The sequence below is a fragment of the Pyrgilauda ruficollis genome, unplaced genomic scaffold (assembly GCF_017590135.1).
Source record: "Pyrgilauda ruficollis isolate IOZ18807 unplaced genomic scaffold, ASM1759013v1 scaffold107, whole genome shotgun sequence".
In the NCBI taxonomy this organism is placed as follows: domain Eukaryota; kingdom Metazoa; phylum Chordata; class Aves; order Passeriformes; family Passeridae; genus Pyrgilauda; species Pyrgilauda ruficollis.
Genome location: NW_024508877.1, coordinates 1,687,357 through 1,711,017, shown reverse-complemented (window position 1 = coordinate 1,711,017; position 23,661 = coordinate 1,687,357). Strand labels below are relative to the sequence as shown.

General features: G+C 43.1%; 1 protein-coding gene across 1 annotated transcript in view; it reads right to left on the bottom strand.

Annotated features, from left to right (window-relative positions):
* LOC121356065 (ubiquitin-conjugating enzyme E2 R2-like) overlaps positions 1-19,817 on the bottom strand; it is a 47,149-nt gene extending 27,332 nt beyond the window's left edge. The window contains exons 1-2 of the mRNA XM_041472128.1: positions 19,771-19,817; positions 18,077-18,299 (exon numbers count right to left, since the gene is read on the bottom strand). Of these exons, the coding sequence (XP_041328062.1) occupies positions 18,077-18,299; positions 19,771-19,817 (270 nt within the window). The remainder of the gene's footprint in view (positions 1-18,076; positions 18,300-19,770) is intronic.
* Positions 19,818-23,661: the final 3,844 nt, after the last annotated feature.

The window sequence follows — 23,661 nt, the reverse complement described above, 5'->3', positions numbered from 1 at the left end:
CACCTTCTGGGTGGATGCCCTATCTTAAAGGGCAGTAAGCATAGCCCTCTTCAGCCTTCCCCTTGGCATCAGGCCACTGTCCAGAGAGGAATGCAAATGCTCAAGCCAGAAAACAAAAGGAAACTGACAACTCATAGGACAGAGCTTGGAAAAAACTGTCAGGATCAGTAATATTTCACTCTGGCATGTGAGCTGATAAACAGGAGCAATCCCTCCTTCCAGCTGAGCACCTTAAGCTACAGAGAAAAGTTCTTTCACTGCTGGCTGGGTTTAGGCTTTACCCTAGTATGCAGCCAAGAGCCCAGAACACAAAAGTTTCAACAAGGGAAAGAAAGGATTCCTCAATACAAACTCACAGTCTGATAACTACGTTACCTCAAAAAAACCCCAGAAGATATGTGTTTAGTCCCTTTAAACTGCAGTGGGAACTAAATACATCTCCAGTACTTTTGGCTGAGAGCCACATATTAAATTTCCTGCAGGAGCCAATGCCCTGAGGAGGACACAGCTATCCTCAGACAAAAGATGGCTGAACCTCTCCAAGTCTCACTCCAAAGCCAGGCATGTAAAATAAGTGGGCTGGCCCTTAATGCCACCCTTCAGTACTGAAGTTGTTGACACTTCAGGCACCTCTGCACAATTTTAGTTCTTTATCCTACTTACCACAGATTGCTCTAAAATGGTGATAGTTGCAAGGCAAGAATGTATGGGATAAAAATATTACTACAAAAGCATAGGAGGGATTATTATTCAGAATCTTGTATTATTCCTTAACTTTAAATGGAACTTTGACCTTGAACAACCAAATTTGTCTAGAACAAACATCTGATAAAGGAAGAATATGGAATCAAAATCACAAAATGAAGGGTTCTCCAGTATCCTAGCAAAGTTATACAACCTCCAGATCAGACATCTAAAACATCTGAATACCAGCTACTACTACTTTATCCTTTATTATAAGCTGTGTGCTCTTGTAAGAGCGCCATGGTTAAATTGCAAACTGCAGAATGACATTCAGCAATTCATCTCAAATTCCTATAAAAAGGGACACAGACACTTTTTTTAGTTAGTGAAGGTGAAGCTTCCTATAGCATACTCCATAGTTTGGGAAGGAGGCTATCCAACATTCTTAAAAGCCTGCCATGTCAAGTGGAAACTCAACATAAGAGCTTTAAAGACACAATTAAGAAAAGATCCAAGGTGAGGGCTGGCAGCGAGGCTGATTCAAGCACCTGTCTGGATGAGTTCCCATTCACCATTCAGCAGTGGAAATCTTACCAACACAAAAGCATAACAGGTCAGCACAAACAAAATTTTGAAGGTTTGATCTAGAATTAATATACCTGTGTTTTGCTAATTATTGCTAAACAACATTAAGGTCAACAGTTTAGCAGAGTTCAAAAGGAATTAGGCATTGTATGGGTAATAAGAACATCCACAAGTACATTAGCTAGGATAAAACAGTTTATAAAAGGATTAAAGGAATACCATACCTCGTGGTATAAGTCAGACACTACATCATAGACACATTTTTTTCTTTCTGATTGTTTCGTTTAGCACAGAGCAGCAGAAACCATGCCCACTGTTCTAGCAACTGACAGGTAAAGTGCACTAAGGATCAGCTTACAAAAACCAAAATCAAACTAGATTTCACTAGCTCAGGTTCAGGCTCCTCTAGTTAGCTTACACAACTGTATATTACAAGTATCTTGGAATAAAAGCAACTCAAGCCAAACCTTAGCTGATTCATATTCACAAGTGCTTACAACACATTAAACTAGAATTGAGATGTTTAAGGCACAGAAGTTGATGTGACAGCCTAAGAGTCACATCATCACAGCAAAACATCCAGACTATCACCATGATCACCTATGTAAGCAATTCTCTGCTGATTTCAGTAAACAGCTACAACCTAAAGCTAAAAAAAAAATTCCAAAGTGTCTTAATAGTCTTGCCTTGTCCTTTTGTAAAAGAGTTGACAGAATCAAGATCTCTGTTCACAAGAAGCTTTGCTCCAGTGGCAAGACTATTCATTTCAGGAGAGTTTAACCACTTTGACCTCACAGATTGGATTTCAAGATGTTGTTCTAGTCCAAGTCCAATAAAATAAAGATGTACAAAACCCAAATATTTTTAGCAGCCTGCTCTCCTTGCATCTACAAAACTTAATTTGCCATTAGCCCCATGAAATGGCAGAGAGATTCAGACAAAGGAGTTACAATTACCAAGTCACCTCCACTGAAGTGCCAGCTACCATATGCTCTCTTCAGGAAACTCAGACTACTCCATACAATAGTACTGCCTAGTTTATGAAACTTCCTATATCAAGCTTCATTTTGACAAAAGGGTGGGTTTGATTGTACCAGGCATATTTGGAACTTTAGCTGTTAAACCAGTGAAAACAGAAGGATAAAAATAGGGGATCTTAACAGCAGAGCAGACCACTATAAGCACACAATTCAAAGTGATTACATAAGGTGATCCAGGTTTCATATCATACTCCTTCACTTTTTAATTAAGTATTCTTTGCAATGATAGGAAATATTTGGAAAACAGGTCACGCTACTTTCAGAAGTGATTTGTGAACCTTAATCTGTTGATTGGTGTCAGATGAAGTTACAGATATCTTCAAAAGTCCTGTATCAGATTAGCACTTTCAATATAAAAAAACTTGACGGGTCAGAGGGAGATGTAATACAGTTTAAAAACTTATAAGCTAGGAAGAAGGAAAAGCCTAAATAGGTATTTTTACCATTGCTCCTTCAGCAAAAGCTACCCACAAATAAAACACCTACCATCAGGATCTGCATTACACCAGAGACCACAATTTCTAACAATTCCGTGCTGCAGAAACTGGTATCACTTGCCAAGGAAAACCTCCCTCTAATTAGGCAAAGTTTTAGAAGTAAATCAACCATTTAGAAGTAAATCAACTGTAGCACAATTTACAATGCTATTAGAGAAAGTTAGCAGAGGTTTTGCCTATGTTGAAAAATGTGACTAAGCACAAATAGATGGTCAAATGACTGAATGAAATAACCAGAGCACCAAGCTGGATCTGTATCACAGAAACATTAAGTCCACCTAGTACCCTGATCACTACCAGTAGAGCTGGGTAGCTTTTAAACATGCAGGTAAAAGAAAATAAAAAAAAATTGATCGAGTGACTGTTCCTGTATCTGCAGGGTAGGATTTTTCCTAGAAAAAAACAAGGGAATAAATGTGACAGGAAATTAATCCTACCAGCAGTTTTCACTATCTGCTGGCCTTTGCAGCAAGTAGTAGCTTACAAGCATTTCACTTCCATTTGAATGAAGTTTTCAACTGTGACTTTTCACAAGTTACTACACAAAGAGAAGCTCAGAAACCAAGTATTAGATGAAAGGCAGAAAGAGTACACCTAGTCTTCTCTGAGCACCTGGTGTTCTGCTTAAGATTCAGGGCCTGTAGAAATACCTGTCATAGTTGGCAGTTACAAATATGCTTGTGGCAGCAGGAAAAAACTGGCTCAAATTCCGCTTGTTTTACTCAGTTGGGCTTTCTTTGGGCTGTGCTTTTTGTGCTGAAGTGAAGCAGAAATAAGTACTTCATGAGGGAAGCAAAAGATTAAAACTTACTAGCTTTTACCTACAGAACCACAAATCAGTGCATGCAATCACGATTAGCAAAACACACATAGCAAGATGGCTAAATTTCTCTCTGTGGGAAGCACTACAGGAACCTAGAGCAATCCCTGACACAGCTGCAGTTCTAGCAGTTATCTCTGACATGGAATTGTAGCACCTGCTTGCATGTGGGGTTTATTTTGCACTGGGATTTCACTGCAATACTTTTATGACTACGCTGAACAGCAGGGCTGCAAAATGAAGCACACCAGTAGAACCTGAATTCACATCACATGCATCAGTCACCTTTTGGGGATAAATATAACCTGGAAGGTGTCTCCTCAGAGATCCAGCCTCATGCAGCAAGTAGGCAGCCAGGCACACTGTCATTACAAGAGAACCACTGGGATTACAACACTCAGGAATCCCACCTCTGAAAACAGCAACTTGCTACAGTAGTCATATTCAACTCCCTGTGTAAGCCTCAAGCTGCTCCTTGCTTCTGGTTCTTCTGTCAATCCGTTGCCATTTCTCAATCTTAACATTTGCTTGCTATTTTCCTCAGGATATTTAAGTGACTGCAGTTGCCAAGACAACCACTTCATCAACACCAGCACCTCAGCTCATCTATCTTGGGCCTCCCTTCCATTCACCATAACTTCTAGGAAATCTAGTTGCCAGAAACAATGATTTTTGAAATCTGCCTTTGTGGCTTTTTAACTTTTAGCAGCCTTTGGGATCTCTAAGAATCTGAAGTTCCTGACATACAAACACCTCTATTTTAATTATACCCTCAGCAGTGAGGCTTCCTGTAAAACTGTAAAAAGTCTGATTGCTTAAATTCCAAAACACTGAGGCAATCACAGAGGTAAACATCCAAACCAGGTTTATGCACCTATGGTGTCACTTTCAATAACTCATAACTGATGTCTCCTTCAATTTTGTTATCAAGAGAAACAAAGTGACAAAAGATTTCTTAAACTCATCTAGGCATTGAAATGTGCACCAATACATGTATCTTGTCTAAAAAAGGTAATAAAACCTCCACAAAGCAATTAGTAAGTAGATAATCCCCAAGCTGTTAAACTTTCTAGCCATCATATCCATGAAACTAAGTGGCACATTCAGCTGAGCTCTGCAGGCAGCCAAGTCTTAGGATGCTGTAATACAATTTCCTGGTATTTCTCAATAGTAAAAGTACGGCAGTAAGGTCCTGCATAGCACTCCTCTTCCTCCAGTCCATCTATCTTAAACACAAACAAGGTTTCATTCACAACTTCAATCACAACATGAGCTTTGATTAGAATTTACATTTTACAAAATATGGGATAAGCCAACAGAAGGAACTAAGCAGATCTGGTTAAGTTTTAACACCAACAAAGCTACCAGCATCTTTGTACCATCAGCATCTGAAGCCATATCAGAGCAGCTTCCCAAGTTTCTGTCCACATGGTCCTCACTGCTGTGACTTAGAGATTTACAGCTGCAACTGTACTGGCTTTGCATCCATTATCACGGATACAGGGGGTGGCTGAACCATGGCAACGTGGGATTAAGCATGGGCTGCAAAACCAGCTCTAAGCTGGGTCAGTTCACAACTGGTGTTAAATATCATGCTGTTGCTAACAGAACACACTGCTGCGCTTGAGACAGGTCAAATGTGCCACTGCTGCATTGCAGACATATTTAAATACTACAAAATTATCTCAATGGTTTATTAGTATGGACCTTAATGATCTGCCATGGTTGCTACAGTATCATTGGTAAATGCCCTAGGTATTCCTTTTGCTGCACCTATTTGCACAAGGTTTACAAAATTAGAGACGGTAAAGGCTTTATATTCTACCTAAAAGTCAAACTGTACATAGCAATAGCCACATTAAGCTGTGACTAAACATTATTTTAATGAATAAATAGTCTACAACAGTATTTATCAATGCATTTATAATTAAAGCAGTTAGAAACGCCAGCTTTCCTTATAAAAGGAAAGGTACCTGCCGGTCAGTTGTGCTGTAGTTTTCTATTTAAAGTTCTTGCTAAGTGCAGAATTTGGCTTTCTGCCCATGTGTTTTAAGCTCAGTGTTGTGGCATAGCCTGGGTAATTGCACTTGGGGTGACAAGCACAACAGAACTCAGAGGCATGTCAGTAAGAGATTTCAAACCTTGTCTTAACTGACTGGAACCAAAACTTGCCCCGCGAATGTGCCAGCTCCATGACGTGACACACCAGGCTGTTTCCCTGGCTGTGCTGCAGAGCTGCAAGCCCTTTCACACTTCCACACTTCACATCAAATCCCACATGCTGGTTTCTCTATGCCGAGAGGCTTTATTTTGAACCTATCCTTCAAAGCACAAGAGAGCAGACCTAGAGTGGCTGTAATGGAAGTGAACAAGAGGCTGGAGCAATTAATACATAGAAGAAGGAAATCCCAGAGGTGGAAAGTAAAAGAGAAGGGTGGCTTCTAACTCAGTGCACGTCCCTCTGGCATTTCAAATGATGAGGCAAGGCAAGGAATAACTTTGCCTCCCCTCCAATGAGAAATTTATCCAGATTCTCCACAATACACTCTGAGATTTATTTGTGAAGCCTGCGTAGCATACGTCTTACAAGCCTACATACCCAGGCCTTGACTTGATGGCTTTCTCTTCAGCACCAGGAATGTCCCCCTCCTCCCCCAGGTTAAGTTACACAACCCCAGCTTTATTTTTTGCTCTTAGAGAATTGCCGCAGCTGCCTCATGGACAAAGTCTGTGCAGAGGAGTGTGACTTGTCAGTACATCAGGTTCTGTGCTGGGGTGCTTCAAGAAACTGCTCAGGCTTTTATTTTTAAAAGCCAGGAATATGCAGAAGTTCTTATTGAAAAAAAATCTTTTTGCTTCTGTGCTTGAGCAGCCTGAAATCTATTCACTTAATTTCTTCAGCTATTCCAAAATTAAATACTGTACTTGTAAACATATATGTTCAATTTGTTTTGGAAGAGAGCTCTCCCATGAGTTATTTATAAAAAGCAAAACACTTTCTACCTACAGATTTAGTCAATTATGCTATTATAAGATACACATATTTTACATAAAGGCGTTAATTTATCCAGAATAATTAATATGAACCAGATAGAAGGCTTAGTCTCTATTCACTAAATTACTCTTACTTTTGTCAAAGAACATTTTGTAAAATTCCCGTGTGTCTACAGGGGTCCTTCAATGCCAGCCCAGTGTCCTTCATGTTAGCACCTTTTACCATCACTACAGGTGATGAACAAAGCATTGCAGTGGCTCTCTCATCCTGTTTGTGCAGCATCCATAGACTATTCTGGAGAAGTGCTGTGCTTCACCCACACAAAGGGCCTAACAGATAATGGATTCTGGACTTTGCATCCCTTTCACCCAATCGATCATCACATTGTAGCATTTGTGTTCAGAGCAAATGTGACACAGCAATATTTAATAGTTTTACCACATAAAGCTCAGCTAAACCAAAGAAGGTTTATTGGCTGCTACCTAGCAGAAGATTATGTTTGGCTGGCCACAAAAGCATCTAGTAATAGACACAAACTTTTTTGGAAGAAGTTGATTTCTCATAACCCTTTTATGTTCCTCTTCCATAAAACACCTCCTTCGTAGTATTTTTTTTACTAGAAAGAGATCCAGCATAGAGTTTAGATGACAACCATACAAAACTCACTAGTTACACAAAGTTTGCTCCAGTTCGTTCCCCCTGTACTTGGCACTGGTGAGGTCACACCTTAAGTGCTGTCTGCAGTTCTGGGCCTCTCAGTTCAGAACACTGAGGTGCGGGAGCAGGTTCACAGGTCAGTGAAGCTGGTGAAGGGTCTAGAGGGGAAGTGCTACGAAAAACGGCTGAGGGAGCTGCGGGTGGTTAGCCTGGAGAAACGGTGGCTCAGGGTGACCTTATCACTCTCTACTACTGCCTGACAGGAGGGTGTAGCCAGGTGGGGGTCAGGCTCTTCTCCTAGACAACCCGTAATAGAACAGGAGGACACAGTCTTAAGCTACAGCAGGGGAGGTTTAGGTTGGACATTAGGAAGAACTTCTTCACAGAAATGGTGATTAGATATTGAAAAGGACTGCCCAGGGGGTGGTGGAGTCACTGCTCCTGAAGCTGTTTAAGGAAAGACTGGATGTGGTGCTGAGTGCCATGGTCTGATTGACACAGTTGTGTTTGGTCACAGGTTGGACTTGATCTCAGAGTCTATTCCAACCTAATTGATTCCGTGAAACATTCTTTCTAGAGCACAGAAGTCACTGCTCTGTACTTTACAAGAAAAGGAAAGAAAAAGAAACTCCAAGACTTAATTATAACCCCAGCTATGAACTACTGCAATCTGAACAAAAAGCTACACAATCTGAAATAAACTGGAGCATGAAAATGTTAAAAATATAACAGAACTGACCTCCAGCCAAAGCTTTCCTAGATTTGCTGTAGTTTAACTTAGAGGCTCTCCCTAGCATAATTTTGTTTTAAAAGCAGACACCAGCCATCTTGGTTAGTACAGGTTAGATGTAGCCAGATCAAAAATACTTCACTGTTCTCTTGGAAAAAAGCATGGATGTGGCACTTGTGGACATGGTTTAGTGGTGAACATGGTGGTGGGTGCTAGGCTGGTGGTTGGACTTGATCTTAGAGTTTTTTTCCAGCCTTAACAATTCTGTGTTTCTAAGGAGGTGAAAGTCATCCTCATGCTCAGCAAAGTTGGCAGCTGCAGGGGACAAGATGAAACTGAAACAAGATTGAGACACCAGGAGCACCAAACAAGTCACATGTAGTGACCTCATGTGAGCCTGCAGTCATGACTCAAGTACAGTTATTTTAGTTTAGGAAGAGTTGAAGGAAGAGGGAGATGCCTGAGGTGGGCTTGGATTCCAAGAGCTTGCAAGACAAAGAGGCCTGGTGGCATGACAATGACAAGTCTTTTGTGGCCAAGCATACCTTGCCTTCCTCCATGCCTCTGCCATTGCACACACAGAGCTGATCCCACAGGATGTGGCATTAGCTGCTTGGACAGCAGGTGAGATCCCAGGTGTGGTGCACGTGCTGAAGACATGCCCATGTGACATTTCACGGCACCCCCATGAGGCACAGGAATGGGCAATGCTGCTCTTTAGGATGGTTACTCATTATCCTTACCCCAACCTGACCTGGTCCATCATTCGGGAATACATCCACAACTGCCAGCAGGAACCTCCCTGGCAGAGGAAAGTACCATACACCTATAGCAGCCATCCCACCATGGCTTCTCATGGCTTTTGTTGATCCCCAGCAGATGACTTAGTTTCTGTAGGCAAAATATGGTCCCTGGTTGAAGAGCCCAAGCATAAGTATATCACTTACATTAGAGACATGAAAAAAAGTTAATGACTACTTAGTAGATGAGGGATAAGCCTGCAAGCTGGGTGAAAATTAACAGTCATTATCCAAGCTGAACATTAAGCAGGCTGCCTTGAATCCATGAAATTGGAGTACCACCTCCAACAGCAACAGAACCCAGGCTTATTTCATAACACTGAGAAGAAAGTGGCCAAGACCAGCAGACTTCTTATCCCATCCCTCCTTAGTGGCAGCCAGTACAACTCCAATCTCTTTCCAAATGAAGTATAGTTATGGATGATATGGGTACAAGAACATGTACTTAGCTATTACTGTAATTTAGAATTCATCTCCAGATCTGCTTTTTAGCCCCTTGTGAGTCTGTCCATAAACTTCTAAAGGTCAAAACCATCTTCAGTAGCAAAAAATATTCAATAATAGAGCCAGCTTCAAAATTCAAAAGCCCAAATGTCCACAGTCTCAATCAAGTCTACCCTACCTACCTAGTTTTTCCCAGTAGTGCCACTACTGCTGTACTTCAGGCCAAAACCAGCCAAGCTTCATCCACACAAACCAAAGACTGCAACCAGCATGAAAAAAAAGAAAATCAGTTAAACTTCACAGAAAGTATATTAGTAAAATTTTGAAGGACATAAGCTTTCAGGTTTCTGGCAGAGACTGAGAAATGGAAATCATTCCATATGTTGGTCTCAAAATTTTCATTTTTATACACTCCAGTGGAGATAACACAGCACTATAAAATGCCTAGGTTCATTTAAAAGTGCTTTCAAAAAAATAGAAGTAGCAACAGATCCTCTACAGACAATTGTTTAAACATGGCTGTGGTTGACTCAAGAAACAGCCACTTGATACTCAGAGAACTATACAAGAGAAGAAATATTACTATCATCCACTGAAATTGAACAATAAGTTTTACTGAAAACTTGTCTCTCAACATCTTTCTTACTTAGCATTTTAAGTAACATGGACACAGCAATAAAGAATGAGGTTAGGTGGAGATCCCACTGAAGTGGCAATATCATTAAGAACAGACTAGGCTTTTTCTTTCCACCTTAAACAAAAAGTGCCATGCACCTTCATCTGAAGCATCTGGGTAGGGGCATTTTGTTACCACACGAATGACAAATTAGAAGGGATTTAGATAATAGCTACAAGATACTTAAAAAGTACAGAAGAGATGTCAGCCTCTCAAGTTATACTGCTTAATGCACTGCTGAAAGGTAGTCAACTACTAAACGTGGGTCCAGTTACTCTTTTGCAGAGAAGTAGCTGGGAGCACAGAGATGAAATTCAGTTTTCTTCAATATATTATAAGAAGACCATTCTTTTAATAAAGGTGAGTGCTTTTACAGATAGTTATTCTAGCCAAGATAAGCAAACACTTGCACACCAGTGTGGTTTACATCCATGAATAAGGGGCTTATACGAGCAGACTTCATGCAAGAACAAATGTGTATTCAGAGAATGTATTGTAAGTCAGAGCTAGTCCATTGCATGGCTTTTGTTTTGACAAGGCCAAAGAGGGTATTGCAAAAAAGAATATTATTTCAGCTTTTACCTAGGTCTCACAGCAAAAGGTTTCTAGCTGCAGAGATGTCTGAAGATTAATTTAAAACCAAAGAATTTTAGCACAATGGACAAGTGTCTGTCACTCAAAAATTAACCCAAGTGACACAACTGATTAAACACTGGTCCTTGCACTGTTTCAAACCGTGGCAGAGGGTTTTGCATCTTAACATCTTCAAATATTTTGCTACAATGAACATTAAAACATATATTTTAAATACTTAACTAAGATACGTAACTACGGGAAGAGTGACAAAGCTACTGCAAACATGTCCTTACTGCTATCAACTTGGATTTCTCAAACAAAACCTATTTACCTGAATATCTAAATTACTAGTACAATTTTAAGACAACAAAGCAGTCCAAAAGGAACATATGTCATGCTTTTAGTACTGAAACCTCAAGTAGTAAGGAACAGCCTGCCTGGCAGGCAGCCTCCTCTTTCTAAACCACAAATACTATGATGCCTCCAAGTGTCACCCATTTAACATTCAGCCCCTTTATGTTCTTGTTGTTCTCTGGGTAGAAGCTTCAATCTAAAATGAACACCCAGGAAGTCTTGAGGTCACATTTCTTCAAGTCAAGCAAGATTCCAAAATAGCCTAAACACACTGTAATTTAGTAGCTCTCATTTTTCTTCTCTTTGTAAGCCACTTTGGGCAAATGCATTTTAAATATTTCAGCAACTGTGACGACAGGCAATCAATCAATCAATTTAGTTACTCTTGGCTACTAGTGCTTCAAGGGTGGGTACACAATACCAAAGTTATTACTACCAAACTGGCGTGGTGAGATGGGACATTGTCAGCAAGTCACTACCACAAAAGCTTAGCCAGAATGACTGCAATTCCCCTAACTCAAAATGCTGGATAAAAACACTAAGCCTAAAAATTAAGCAGCATTCTGGAAATAGCTGACTAGTTTTGTGTACATGCATGTGTGTATATACACATCTGATCACACGCAGCCCAAATCATAAGAGCAGCTGTGTTTATGAGTCACATCACCTCTAGTCCATCCACACTGCAGACAATGTGTAACTGTGACATTTCCAACTTGAACTCAACTACATTTAAGTTCAGCATAAAACTTCCATCATTTTGCCCATACTATTAATTACCCTGAACACCTGATGAACATGCCATAAACCGCACAACAAAACTGCACATCAAACATCAGAGTTAAGGTTCTGCAAGCTTTTTTTTCTGGCATTCTCTATGCTCCAGATGCAAAACAAGCATTGCATAGTAGACCTAAAGAGCTATTAAAGAGAAGGTACCCTGTGTGAATATATTAACATGTAAAATAGCAAGGCTCTCCAGCATAAGAGTGACTTTAGAAACAGCAAGGCAAAAACATGTCTGAGTTTTTGAAAAGTTACAGATGTGTAAAATTCTCAGACACTGGGACAACATCACTGCAATCCTGGATCTAAAGGATTTATTTGTTGTGATAAGGCACGAAATGATGACACAGACACTGCTGCTCTCGAGGGGAACAAAAAAGAAGCAGCTTTATTTTCTGATTCCAACATTTATAGTTTTTCAAAGGTGACAGTGGATTGGAGGGTGACAGTGCCACCTCTCCAATGCCACTGGACAGACCAAGGGTCCATCAATTTTCTCCACTTCTATGAAAGAATGCAAAACATAGGTTATTTACAGAACTGTGTGTGAGAAAGTTTGTTGAAAGAATGTAAACATCAGAAGGCTTAACAAAGTCTTACAAAATCAGGTCAACATCTATACACCAAAAAAAATTTAAAAAACCCCATTTTTCTAACACTATATAGTCAAAACTTTCCATTAATTCCTATAATACAAACCACATGTAAGTCCACACACTTTTAGTTACTATCTCTTAGACAGACAAGAAGAGGCACAGTTCCTTGCATTGTTACCTGAGAAAAAAACCTAAAACTCAAGTTCTATTTTACCTTATCAAAGGACCACTGAACAAAAATTAGGCAAATGAACAGTGCTCGGTTTACTGATATGGAAAATTATCTGTTTTATTCTAATGGGATAAAAGAGTTGGGCTGTGCTACAGCTCTCCTCTTGCCGTACAACAGGACCCAGCTGCACATGATCTCCTATGTTAAGGCAGTATCAGAACTGGAAACCACTATCAGTACTTCTCAGCACACACCACAGTCCTACCTGGATCAGAGGAGCCCTAGAGAAAAGACTGGGGGCTAGCTGTCACCATGACTTAGCCCATCTCCTCCTGAAGATACACTGATGTCCAAAACAGGCTACAGGATGGGTGAGTAGTCTGTGCAATCCAGAGGCACAGCCACCCAAAAAACTGTCTGCAACAGCAGAGTGAAGAACAAGGAGGTATTCTCCAGGCCTGAGAGTCTGGGACCATATCTGCGCTTTCGATCCATGAACCAACATCAGAAGAAGTCTTTTGCTTCCCTGTCTGCTGACAGCTTAGAGGGTCCTTGGCTTTTGAGACTGAACAGGAGCCCCATAGACCTGGAGCAAGCAGGACTCCACTCACCTGCAATACCATGTCCCTTTGCTGCACCAAACCACTGCTTATTAGCATCAATGATACCTAAGGGCAACAAAAATAGCTCAAACACACAGAGAGAAACTCTGTAGGACCTTGCAACGCACAGGCCCATAGAAGGCATTTTTTGTGTTGAGAGTACCTCACATTTTCATCCTGGCATTAAGGATGTTTTTGTGGAATTAAACGTTCTACCAGTTATGTAATTCTAAGTGCTTAGAAAACTTCTATTTGATTAATTGTAAGCGTCACTAGAAGTAGACTACAAGACCAAACTTTTAAACATGGTGTTCATTCTTGCCATTAGTTATTGGTAACTGATTGGTTCTCCAACTATTTTCTGCTCTGAAATCTTAGCACATTTTGCAAGTTATTTTGAAATCAAATCACCTGGAAGAAGCTGAGATACAATACAGAACTCTATACAGCACTGGGCTAACGAATTACAAAAAGCATAGATAACAATGCCTTGAGAAGTATTTAGCCCCCAAATTACCTGACAAAACTAATCATAATGCTTGGTGTATTTCTCCCCTTCCAACTGATGTGTCGAGGCTTGTTCTTTCAAGTAGGAAAAGTACCTTATGAAATGAACTGCCTTAAGAACTATGAAACAGTAACTCTAACAATGTAGTTAATTTTTCTTGTTTCCTTTCATGCTAGGTATATTCATTTTAATTTACCCAGCCTGAATCACCTCTGAAGGAGTTTTTAATATTGACTTTTTGTCTACATTAAACATGCTTCTTGACACAGTGTACTTGGTCAGATCATGCTTCTGAGCAGGGCTAATGAGGTTTCTATTTGTATAACTTCTCACTTGTACCTTCCCTGAAGCCCTGGCTCTCAGCACAACTGCAATACCATGCAACTAAAAAAATCAGAAGACCTGTCTTTTTCAAAACAATTAAAAACTCTGTTGCTAAGGTACAATCACATCAAACATTCAGGACCTCAAGCAAGCCATCAGGAAACACTTTCTAATAGTCCTGCAAGTATCCACTGATTGATCAAAGCACTGGGCAGCAGTTCATCAGTCTCCAAGCTCTGAAGGCTCAAGCATTAAAGAAAGACACTGGATTTCAACACAGAGAAGAATGGTCACCTGAGATGGTAAAGATTTCACCATGCACCGCCCTCAGCCATTGACATCTATCCCACCCAGCACCTATCAGCCCCAGATTATAGCATAATAACCTTTCTTGTGGTGGTCCCCATTTATGTATCTTCTGCCAAACCTAAAGATGAAGAAGTTCCGCCATGTAGCAAAGGACCCTCTCAGATGAACTGAAGATGCCTATGGCACAAAGGTGCATTGATGAACTGCTCACACTTAGTTCTGCAGACTATGGCACATTCTGGTTTTCTGCTGCTCAGGCACTGCCTGCAAAACCAGACATTTCCATTATTTCCAGAGCAACTCAGAACTACCACATAGCCCAGTGGAATCTGATCTAAAGACCCATCTTATCACACCATGTCCTTCAAAGCTGAGCTAAGAAAGAAGCAGTTGTCGCTATGTGTGACCTGGACACAAAGCATTTCATTCTGAGAAAAATCTTCCCTTTGTCAGTCAAAAAACTCAGCAAGTGAATCAGATGTAAGCAACACTTTAGACATACAAGGTCCATCCACATTTCACCTTTACACTCTGTGAGTGACTCTGGGACCAAAACCCAATTTCACCTAGTGCCGTTCAATACCTGCGGCCCAACAAAAATGACTCTGCTAGAACTTTAGTCAAACTGGCAATTTCTTACTGCCAGCAGCTGAGGGACAGACATTTGCTCTTATCACAACCTCTTTGAAGGACTTACATCACTGCCCCTGAACTGTTTTTTCCCTTGCCAGCAAAGAAGAGAGGTAACCAATGCAGGGAATAGCTCAACTCCTTCCTTGAGGACAGTAGTCAGGAACTCTAAGTGTTGCTCAAAACATTACAAAGCTATTCAGCAGGACTGAATAATGTAATAATTCTTTATTGATGGGGCTGTGTGACTGGGATATCCATCTTGTCACTATGTAAGACAAAGGTTAATGTAACTTGCACTTCAAATGTCCACCTTCAGCTGATCACATGAATGGGGTGGAGGGTTGCTGCATGCTCCCCTGCTGACACAAGCTGCTCTTCATGTAGCTGTTGCTCCTGGAGGCTGATCTGGATGGTAGTCCTGAACCCTGGAGCACTGCTGCAGATCTGGGCATGCCATATTAGCTGATAAAATATGCTCAGACACTGTACTTGAATTTTTAACAAGTCCCTGACTTTATTATAGCCAGCATGTTGACAACCTACCATTTAAACAAACATTCAAGGGGACTTGTTCTCTGCTTCAATTTAGCAGATGTTAGAGCTACAGGACTTGAAGCTGAAACCAGAATCTGTTGAAACAGCTTTAGACAGTAGCTTCTGTCAAGGAGGTGCAGAGAGAGCACTTCCCCCATTTCAGTTTATTCTGCTAGTTCAACAACCCAGACAGAAAGGTAGTATCTCTCTAAGAATAAACAAGGTGCCAAAAGTTGATGTGACCACCTCTAAGAGCTCCCAAAACACAAATCAAGCAATAGTATTCCCCAATCAACCATCCCTAACACTTTCTTTATTAAAGTGACCTTAACCGCAAGTCTTCCTTGAAGTATTTGTACTCTAGCTTAAGTAGAGGCCTATGTACTTTGTCTCAAGTTCCTGCTGTTAAACTACACTTCAAGTGGAACACAATTCCCAAACTCACTGCCACAAAGTTGAAAAAAAGTTACATCCTGTAATTGCGTCTTTCCAATCCCACTTTCCTAACCTTACTAAACTGAAAACACAAAAAAAAATGAAGCTAAATATTTCATCAAGTTAAGAAATACAGAAAATGAAAGGCATGCAAGGTGAGCACTAGTTTAGAGCAGCACATACAATTAATATATTGGAAGAGTCACCCATCAAAGAAAGTTATCCAAATGATTCCATAAGCAGAGCCTAACACATGTGAAGACCTAAGACAAAGAGAGCCAAGAATATCACTTCTCACAGGACTCCTTCTTCCTTTTTCAGTGTCTCAAAAGTCTAGATGCATAACCAAAGACTACAAAAATCCACCATGCAGGGCTCCTCATGAAGGAGAGATGAGACAGAATCAACACACGAGAGATTTCAGCCACAGCACTTGAAGGGAATCCCACTGCTGGGGAGAGGTGGAAGCATCATGAGACCTCATCTTCCCACGCTCAAAACAACTATCACAGGGTTGGTCAAAAGACTTTAGAAGAAAGGCACAGCAGTTCAAGGACATCAAATAGTCAAAAACCCAATCACAATACTGAGGTAAGGCAACTGGGAGCCTTGCCTAAAACTACACTTGTTAACACACATCCCAAATTACTTCTCAGGCAACTTCAGCTTCTTTCCAGGAACAACTGCAAATATGCAGTCCAGAGACCTCCCCAACCAAACAAAACTATTTTGATCACTCATGATTTCTTTGACTAAAAATGGATGAGTAATGTAAGTGCAGGAAGAGGTCACCAGACCATTTGGATGTAAAGATGACACTGTGAGCAACTAAAGACTCGAGCGACTTCCTGAATAAGTAATAATGGAGGTGAGTCTAAGAATACACCTATCACACCTACATGAGTAAGCCAGCCAACTCACTACAAAAGAAAAGTCTTATGCCAAAGCCTTCCTTTACTTCCAAACAATGAGGCCAAACTGAACATGACTCAAATCTATTATTCCCCAAGCTACAGGTTATTTTGGTTTTGTGGAACAAAGCTCTTAAACCTCGACCTGTGGAGGCCAAGAGGCACTGAAGGTGCACGTTAGTCAAGCAAAGACATCATCTAAAATTTTTTTTCAGTTTGAGAGAAGCCAAAGGGCATGAAATGGGAGATGCAGGAGCCACAACTAAAACAGTTAACTGCTGGGAGAAGCAAGCTCATGGGGACAATATTTTGCCAGAGATCAAGCAGATACCAAGAAGAGAGGAGCGTACCTATGGAACACATCTTCTGCAGGCATGAAGGTTTTCCAATTGCCTGTTTTAAGAAAAAAGTGCAACTCCTCCTTCTCCAGTTGTTTTGATAATTTAAGGACACTCCCTTCAGTTCCTTTCTGGGATGGCTGTGCCAGATTTCTTATTTGCTGTATTCACAAGAGTGGAAATAATAACCACAAAAGTTTTTTTGTATTAACAGGAAGGCTGAGAAAGGAATTGAATCTATCTTCACCCATTATATGTTGCTGCAGCTCTTTGAAGGCTTAAAGGCTTCTTAAAGCATGGAGAGGAAGAACACAGGAGTAGAAAAAAATTGTGTCAAACAGCCCTGAAGCCCATGGAGTCCTGAGGGAAACACTGCCTTTACCCTGAATTACCCATCAATGAGTGAAGATATCAAGGGATGGCTTGGAAGCCCCTTACTTTGAAATAAATATCACAGAGTCATAAAACGTTTGGGTTGGAAGGGAGCTTGAAGATGATCTAGTTCCAACCCCACTGCCATGGGCAGGGACACCCTCCACTAGACCAGGTTGCTCCAAGCCCCATCCAGCCTGGCCCTGAGCATTTCCAGGGATGGGGCATCCGCAGCTTCCGTGGGCAATCTGTGCCAGGGCCTCACCACCCTCACAATGAACAATTTCGCCCTAATAGCTAAGCTAAACCTACTCTCTTTGAGTTTGAACCCATTCCCCCTTGTTGTGTCCCTAAACACTCTTGTAAATAGTCTTGCCCCATCTTTCCTCTAAGTCAGGAACTAAAAGGATATGAAATACGCGACTAGATGATCTCCACAGGTCCCTTCCAACCGTAACAATTCTGTGAAATACACACAGAGCAGAGCCCAGGGGGCATCTCGGGGCGGAAGGGGAGAACACTCACTCCGCCGAGGCTCGCACGGGAGGCTCTCTGGGGCTCAGAGAGCAGACCAGCAGCGCGGCGGTGGCCGTGGCGCGGCTCCCCCTCTGCCCAGGCCGTGCCCGTGCCCCCTCCCGCAGGCCCGGCCCCGGCCCAGCCCCACACCGCGGCCCGCGGCGCGGGGGAAAGGCCCGTACCTTGAAGTACCCGCCCTCGTAGAGCGTGTTGGGGGGCCCGAAGATCGCCACCTCCCAGTTGTAGAGGTCGGACTCGTCGACCAGGGTGATGCGGAAGCCCTCGACCGGCTCCTCCTGCAGCGACTTCAGCTCCGGGCCACGCCCCCGCCGCACGCGCTGCCGCGCGCCACGCCCCCCGCCGCGTGCCTTTAAAGGGGCCGCGCTCCCCGGCGCCTTGGCCGTCCTGGGGGGAGAAGTCAGGTGGTGAGGTGGGGGTGGGAACGGGACGCAGGTTTGTGGTGTAGCGGGGAGGGGGTGGGTCACAAAATCACAACATCAAGTCGTTTGGAAAAAATCTCTGACAGTATCGAGTCCAGCCTATGACCCAACACCACCACTGAGTGCCACGTCCAGTCTTTCCTTGCACAACTCCAGAGACAATGGCCCCATCACCCCCCTGGGCAGCCCATTCCAATGCATAATGATGCTTTCTGTGAAGAAATTCTTCCTAACCTCCAACATAAGTCTTCCCTGGCACATCCTGAGACATTAAGCCATTAGCGAGTGTCCAAAGGAGGGCCTCAAGGATGATGAAGGTTCTGGAGGGTGGCTCTTCCGTGTGAGGAGCAGCCGAGGGCACTTGGCCTGTTCAGCCTGGAGAAGGGGAGACTGAGGGGAGACCTCACTGCAGTTCCTCATGAGACGCAAAGGACAGGCAGGCACTGATCTCCTCTGTGACAGGACCCGGCGGGATGGCATCAAGCTGTGTCAGGGGAGATTTAGTTTGGATATCAGGAAAAACTTTTTCACCAGAGAGTAGTTGGGCAGTGGAACAGGCTCCCCAAGGACACAGTTCAAGAAGCTTTTGGGCAATATTCTCAGGCACAAGGTATGATTCTTGGGGTGCCCTGTGTATGGCCAAGAGTTGGACTCCATGATCCTGGTGGTTCCCTGCCAATTCAGCTTATACTGTGATTCTGTGATTCTGTATCTGCTCCTCCTGTCACTGGATGCCTGAGAAAAGAGACTGACCCCCAGCTACACCCTCCTGTTAGGGAGCTGCAGACAGTGATAAAGACCCCTTGGGTTTCCTCTTCTCCAGGCTAAACACCCTCAGCTCTCTCAGCTGCTCCTCGCCGGAGATGGATTCCGGACCTTTCACCAGTTCCATTGCTCTTCTCTGAAATTGCTCCAGCACCTCAATCTCCTTTCTGGACTGGGGGGCCCAGAACTGGACACAGCACTTGAGGTGCCTCACCAGTGCCAAGTACAGGGCAAGGATTATTTCCCTAATCCTGCTGCTTTTATTATTATTGATCCAAGCCAGGATACCATTGACTTTCTTGTCCACCTGGGCAAACTGCTGTTGTCTCATGTTCAGCTCCTATCAAGCAGTCCCAGGTCCTTTCCCACTGGGCAGCTTTCCAGCCATTCTACCCCAAACCTGGAGATTCAGGAGTTGTTGTGACCCAGGGACCCTGGCACCTGGCCTTGTTGAATCTCACACGATTGGTCTATCCATCCAGCTTGTCTAGATAGTCACAGGTCGTGAGTGTGTACAACAGAGCATGGTTCGCCCACTGGTCACAAAACAGATGGTTTTGTACAGAGCATGGTTTTTGAGGAGTGAACTTGCATGACTCAGGGCCCCATAAAAATCCTGCAGCGGCTCCCAAGCTGCAGCAGGACACAAACAGGCAGCTGCCATCCCTCACCCCAACATGTTGTTCTCATATTCTCCACAGATGTATGATGTAGTCATACCAGAACATACTATTTCCAGTCTTCCTGCCATTCCCTGGCTTGGCTAAGGGTGAAAAATGCTTGCAGAAGTGTAAACCAGTAAACATGAGCCAGCACCTGTTCCTTAGTCAGTATTTAATGAATAACATAAATAATATTCATTAAAAAATAAAGAAAGAAAAATAGCAGTAATTGTCCAGGAGGAGGATGAGCCATTTCTGCTTGGCATTTCTTTCATCCTTCTGTGCATGGCAGGGCTCAGGCCACCTCACAGAGGCACCTGCTCCTTGGACAGACAGGTTGGATGATGTGTCCTCCATCATCCCTATATCATTACACTGTTTTAACCTTCGTCTTTCTTCGCCCATCAGCTCGCAGGCTTTCCCATCCCAGTGACAACCTTGTAGACATGGGTGACCACTGGATCAATCTCCTGCATTTTCCAAAGCCGTGGACTTTCTGAAAGGCACAGGACTGGCAGCCAGGGCCCTGTTGTTGGTGGGAGATCATGCAGCTGGGGCAGCCTGCACAGCAGGGGGACCTTGAAGCCTCTCCCTGACTCTTGGCAGCCTTGGCTCTGGCTCCTTCTCCAGACCTTGGCCCAGGGAGGAGAGCAGGAAGCAGATGGTTTTCCCCAAGCTCCAGCTGCTCCCAGGACAAATTTGCTGTTTCTCAGTGAAAAGCAAGGCACCCTTTCCCTTGTCCCTGAGACTGCTCTGCTTGCTTTTCTCCTGCCTCTTGAGCTTCCCCAGAGTTGCCCCTGTTACTGCTCCAAAGGTGCCCCAGCTCTGTCAGTGGTACCTGGACCAGGGCTTGTGATTGTCTCCAAGTTATAAAATACTACAGCCCTTGCAAAATGCCATCTCACCTTGGACAATGTCCCTGTGGGGACTGGCATCAATTTTGTCATGAAGCTGGGATGAATTCTTGCTCAGTGCTACCAGGATAATACGGAGGAATATCCCTCATCCATCCGGAGCTTGACTGACTGCTGAAATAAAGTGTGTGCTCCCCTACAGGGACAGGTCAGTCACTAGAACAGGTCAGTGGCCATGGCTCACTCTTCACCACCTTGGACTGAGCTCAGATTTACTGAAAGCTGCTTAATTCAGCTCTCACTTCCTCAGCAGGAGGCTGGAGGGCTGGATCATGAAACACTGTTTGTCAGAGAAACTCCTTGGAGGCTGGGCAGTACCATTCTCTGTGTGTTTTCTGGTGGAAGTCTGATCCCATGTTCTTTTTATTTATGTCAGTGGAATAGAACAGAAAATAATTTATTTCTGTTGGAAGGGACTACAACAATCATCCAGTTCAACTGCCTGACCAATTCAGGGCTGACCAAAAGTTCAAGAATGTTGTTCAGGGCATTATCCAAATGTCCCTTAAACACTGACAGGCTGAGGACATCAGCCACCTTTATAGGATGCCTATTCTCTCCACTCACTCTGCAAAGAAATGCTTCCTGATGCCAAGTCTAAGCCTCTCCTGGCACATCTTTGAACCATTCTCACATGTCCTATCACTGGATATCAGGAAGAGCTGAGTACTTCCCTTCCTCAGGAATCTGTAGAGAGCATTACCTTGAATCCCCTTTCTCCAAACTAAACAAGCCCAAAATCCTTAGCTGCTCCTCAAAATACATTTATCCAGCCTTTCACCACCTTTGTTGCACTCCTCAGGACATATTAATGGATCTTCATATGCTTCTTAAATTGTCTTTAGTTGGTGGACATAACACATGCTGTGACTTCTGTGCTGATGCCAACGAGCAAAGACCTGCTCTTATAATAGGGCATCCTAGCTTGCTGGTAAAACATGGATTTGCTCATGCTTGGAGAAAAATGTACAGGAGCCAAGCTCTTTTGGTACTGTACTGCCCTCAAAACATCTTTTCTTGCAGCCAGCCTCCAGCACAGGCATTGACTGAACCTGCCTCATGCTGGAAGAGATGGAAGAAGCAAACTTTGGAGTTATTCAGGATTTATCTCTGCCTGATGCCTGTCTTGAATGTTAGTGTATGATGTAATCATGCAAGGCAAAAAGTAAAGCAAGTCCTGGTGTATTCAAGAGAGCAGACTGCAAATTTTGCACCAGGTCTGCTTTTAGAAAAGGTACTGGTCTTTTTCCCTCTGATTATTTTCCCTTTCCTGCAAAAACATTCAGCACTCAAAGAAAATAGGAACTGTTGAAGTAACAGAGAATTGTGAGCCTGTGCTGCCTGGCAGCCCCCTCCAAGGCTCCTGCTTGCATTTCTGCGTGTGTTTTCAGGGAGGCTCAGCTGTTTTGCCTGTTCCCCTGAACCCAGGCTGCCCTGAGGCTAGCATAACTTTTTTTTTATTTTTTATATGGCATTTCTTCCCTCCAATCACCTCTGATATATCATAATGAAAGGATGAAGCCTTCTCCTCCTCCTCCTTCTCCAGCTGCTCTCCCGTGGATGATCACAGCTCACCTGCAAGCAGGGCTTTACATGGGGTGTGCTCTGCCACAAACAGTATTGTTTCTTCTTATATTTTCTTTTATTTTCACCTGAATGAATCAGTTTGTTCTTTGGGCTCACAGAACAAGAAATAGAGTCTGATGTGAGAACATGGGTCTCCAGGAAGGACAAGTTTCACTGGGAGAGGAGGAGGACACACATACCATTAATTCAGTCCCCAGCAGCAGAACTTGTCACTGTCAAGGTGCCACCAGTGTAATAGGTTGAATCTGACTTGAAAACTTCTAAGTCCTTTGCCTTGTTATTATCAGCTGGTTTTAATATCTCTCTTCCTCATTTATTTCTTTCTTCCTGTGAGCTGCGTTCACAAAGGATGACAAACTGAGAGTTAACTCCTCTGCTTAGCAACAGCAGAAGCATTTGAAAATGCAAACCTGTCTTGGTGTCACATTAGAGGGTTACTGCTCCATGAGCTGTCAGAGAGAGAGGACAAGAGGTGGGAAGATGTGGGAGTGCCTGTGTGACTCCATTCTCAGGACAGATTTCTCTCATGTGATACTTTTCACTGCTTTATCTAATTTCTTTCCTGAGTGGCTCAAATGATGAGATACCTGCTCCTTCTGCAGGAGAACTGGATTCATCAATACCATCAACACCTTTTCCTCTCCTCCTGTCTCTTCCCTACTCCTGTGCTTTGGTGAAACATCAGCAGGGATCCTGGGGACTCTGGGCTGGACTTTAACACCTTCTTACCCCCAGCAAGTCACATGGTGAAGTGATGAAGAAGATCAGGGAGGCGGTAGGAGTTCTGTTTAGCCTACAGCTACCCCACCAGGAGCCCTTTGTAACTCAAAGAACAAGCATCTATTCCTTGGGCTGTACTGAAACAGAGCAGGACACCTGGAGGTCCACTTCATCACTGTCCTGCCCCAGAGCTGGTCCTAAACAGCTTGAGATATATTTGTCTAACCAGTTCTTTTGTATTTGTCCTTCAGACTGCCCAAAGTGGAAATTCACGTGCTCCTAGGTCAATATGGTTCAGCTCTGGACTCAGCTCCTCTACCTCCTACAGACCTCTTAGGTCCCCCCACTGCCCAAATTTTACCCAGTTTTTTCTTGCCAAGACCACTGTAGGGGTATGGAAGACAGAAAGAGTGGCCAAGATTATTTCCTCTGTCTCCTTCCTGGAGTACCATTGCCCTGACTAGGTGCAAATCTCCAGCTGAGGCCACAGAGGTATTGGCAGCCCATCATTCCCACAGCAGCAGCACACATTGCCAATGGGACAAGGGGAAATAGCACCTGGGGTTTGCAGGCTGGTTTTATTCCCTTGGAGGGGCAGTAACAGATGAATCTGGGGTTACTTCTTTTATTTACACTGGATACCTCAGTCCCAGACCAGACAACAGACAAGCACCATGAT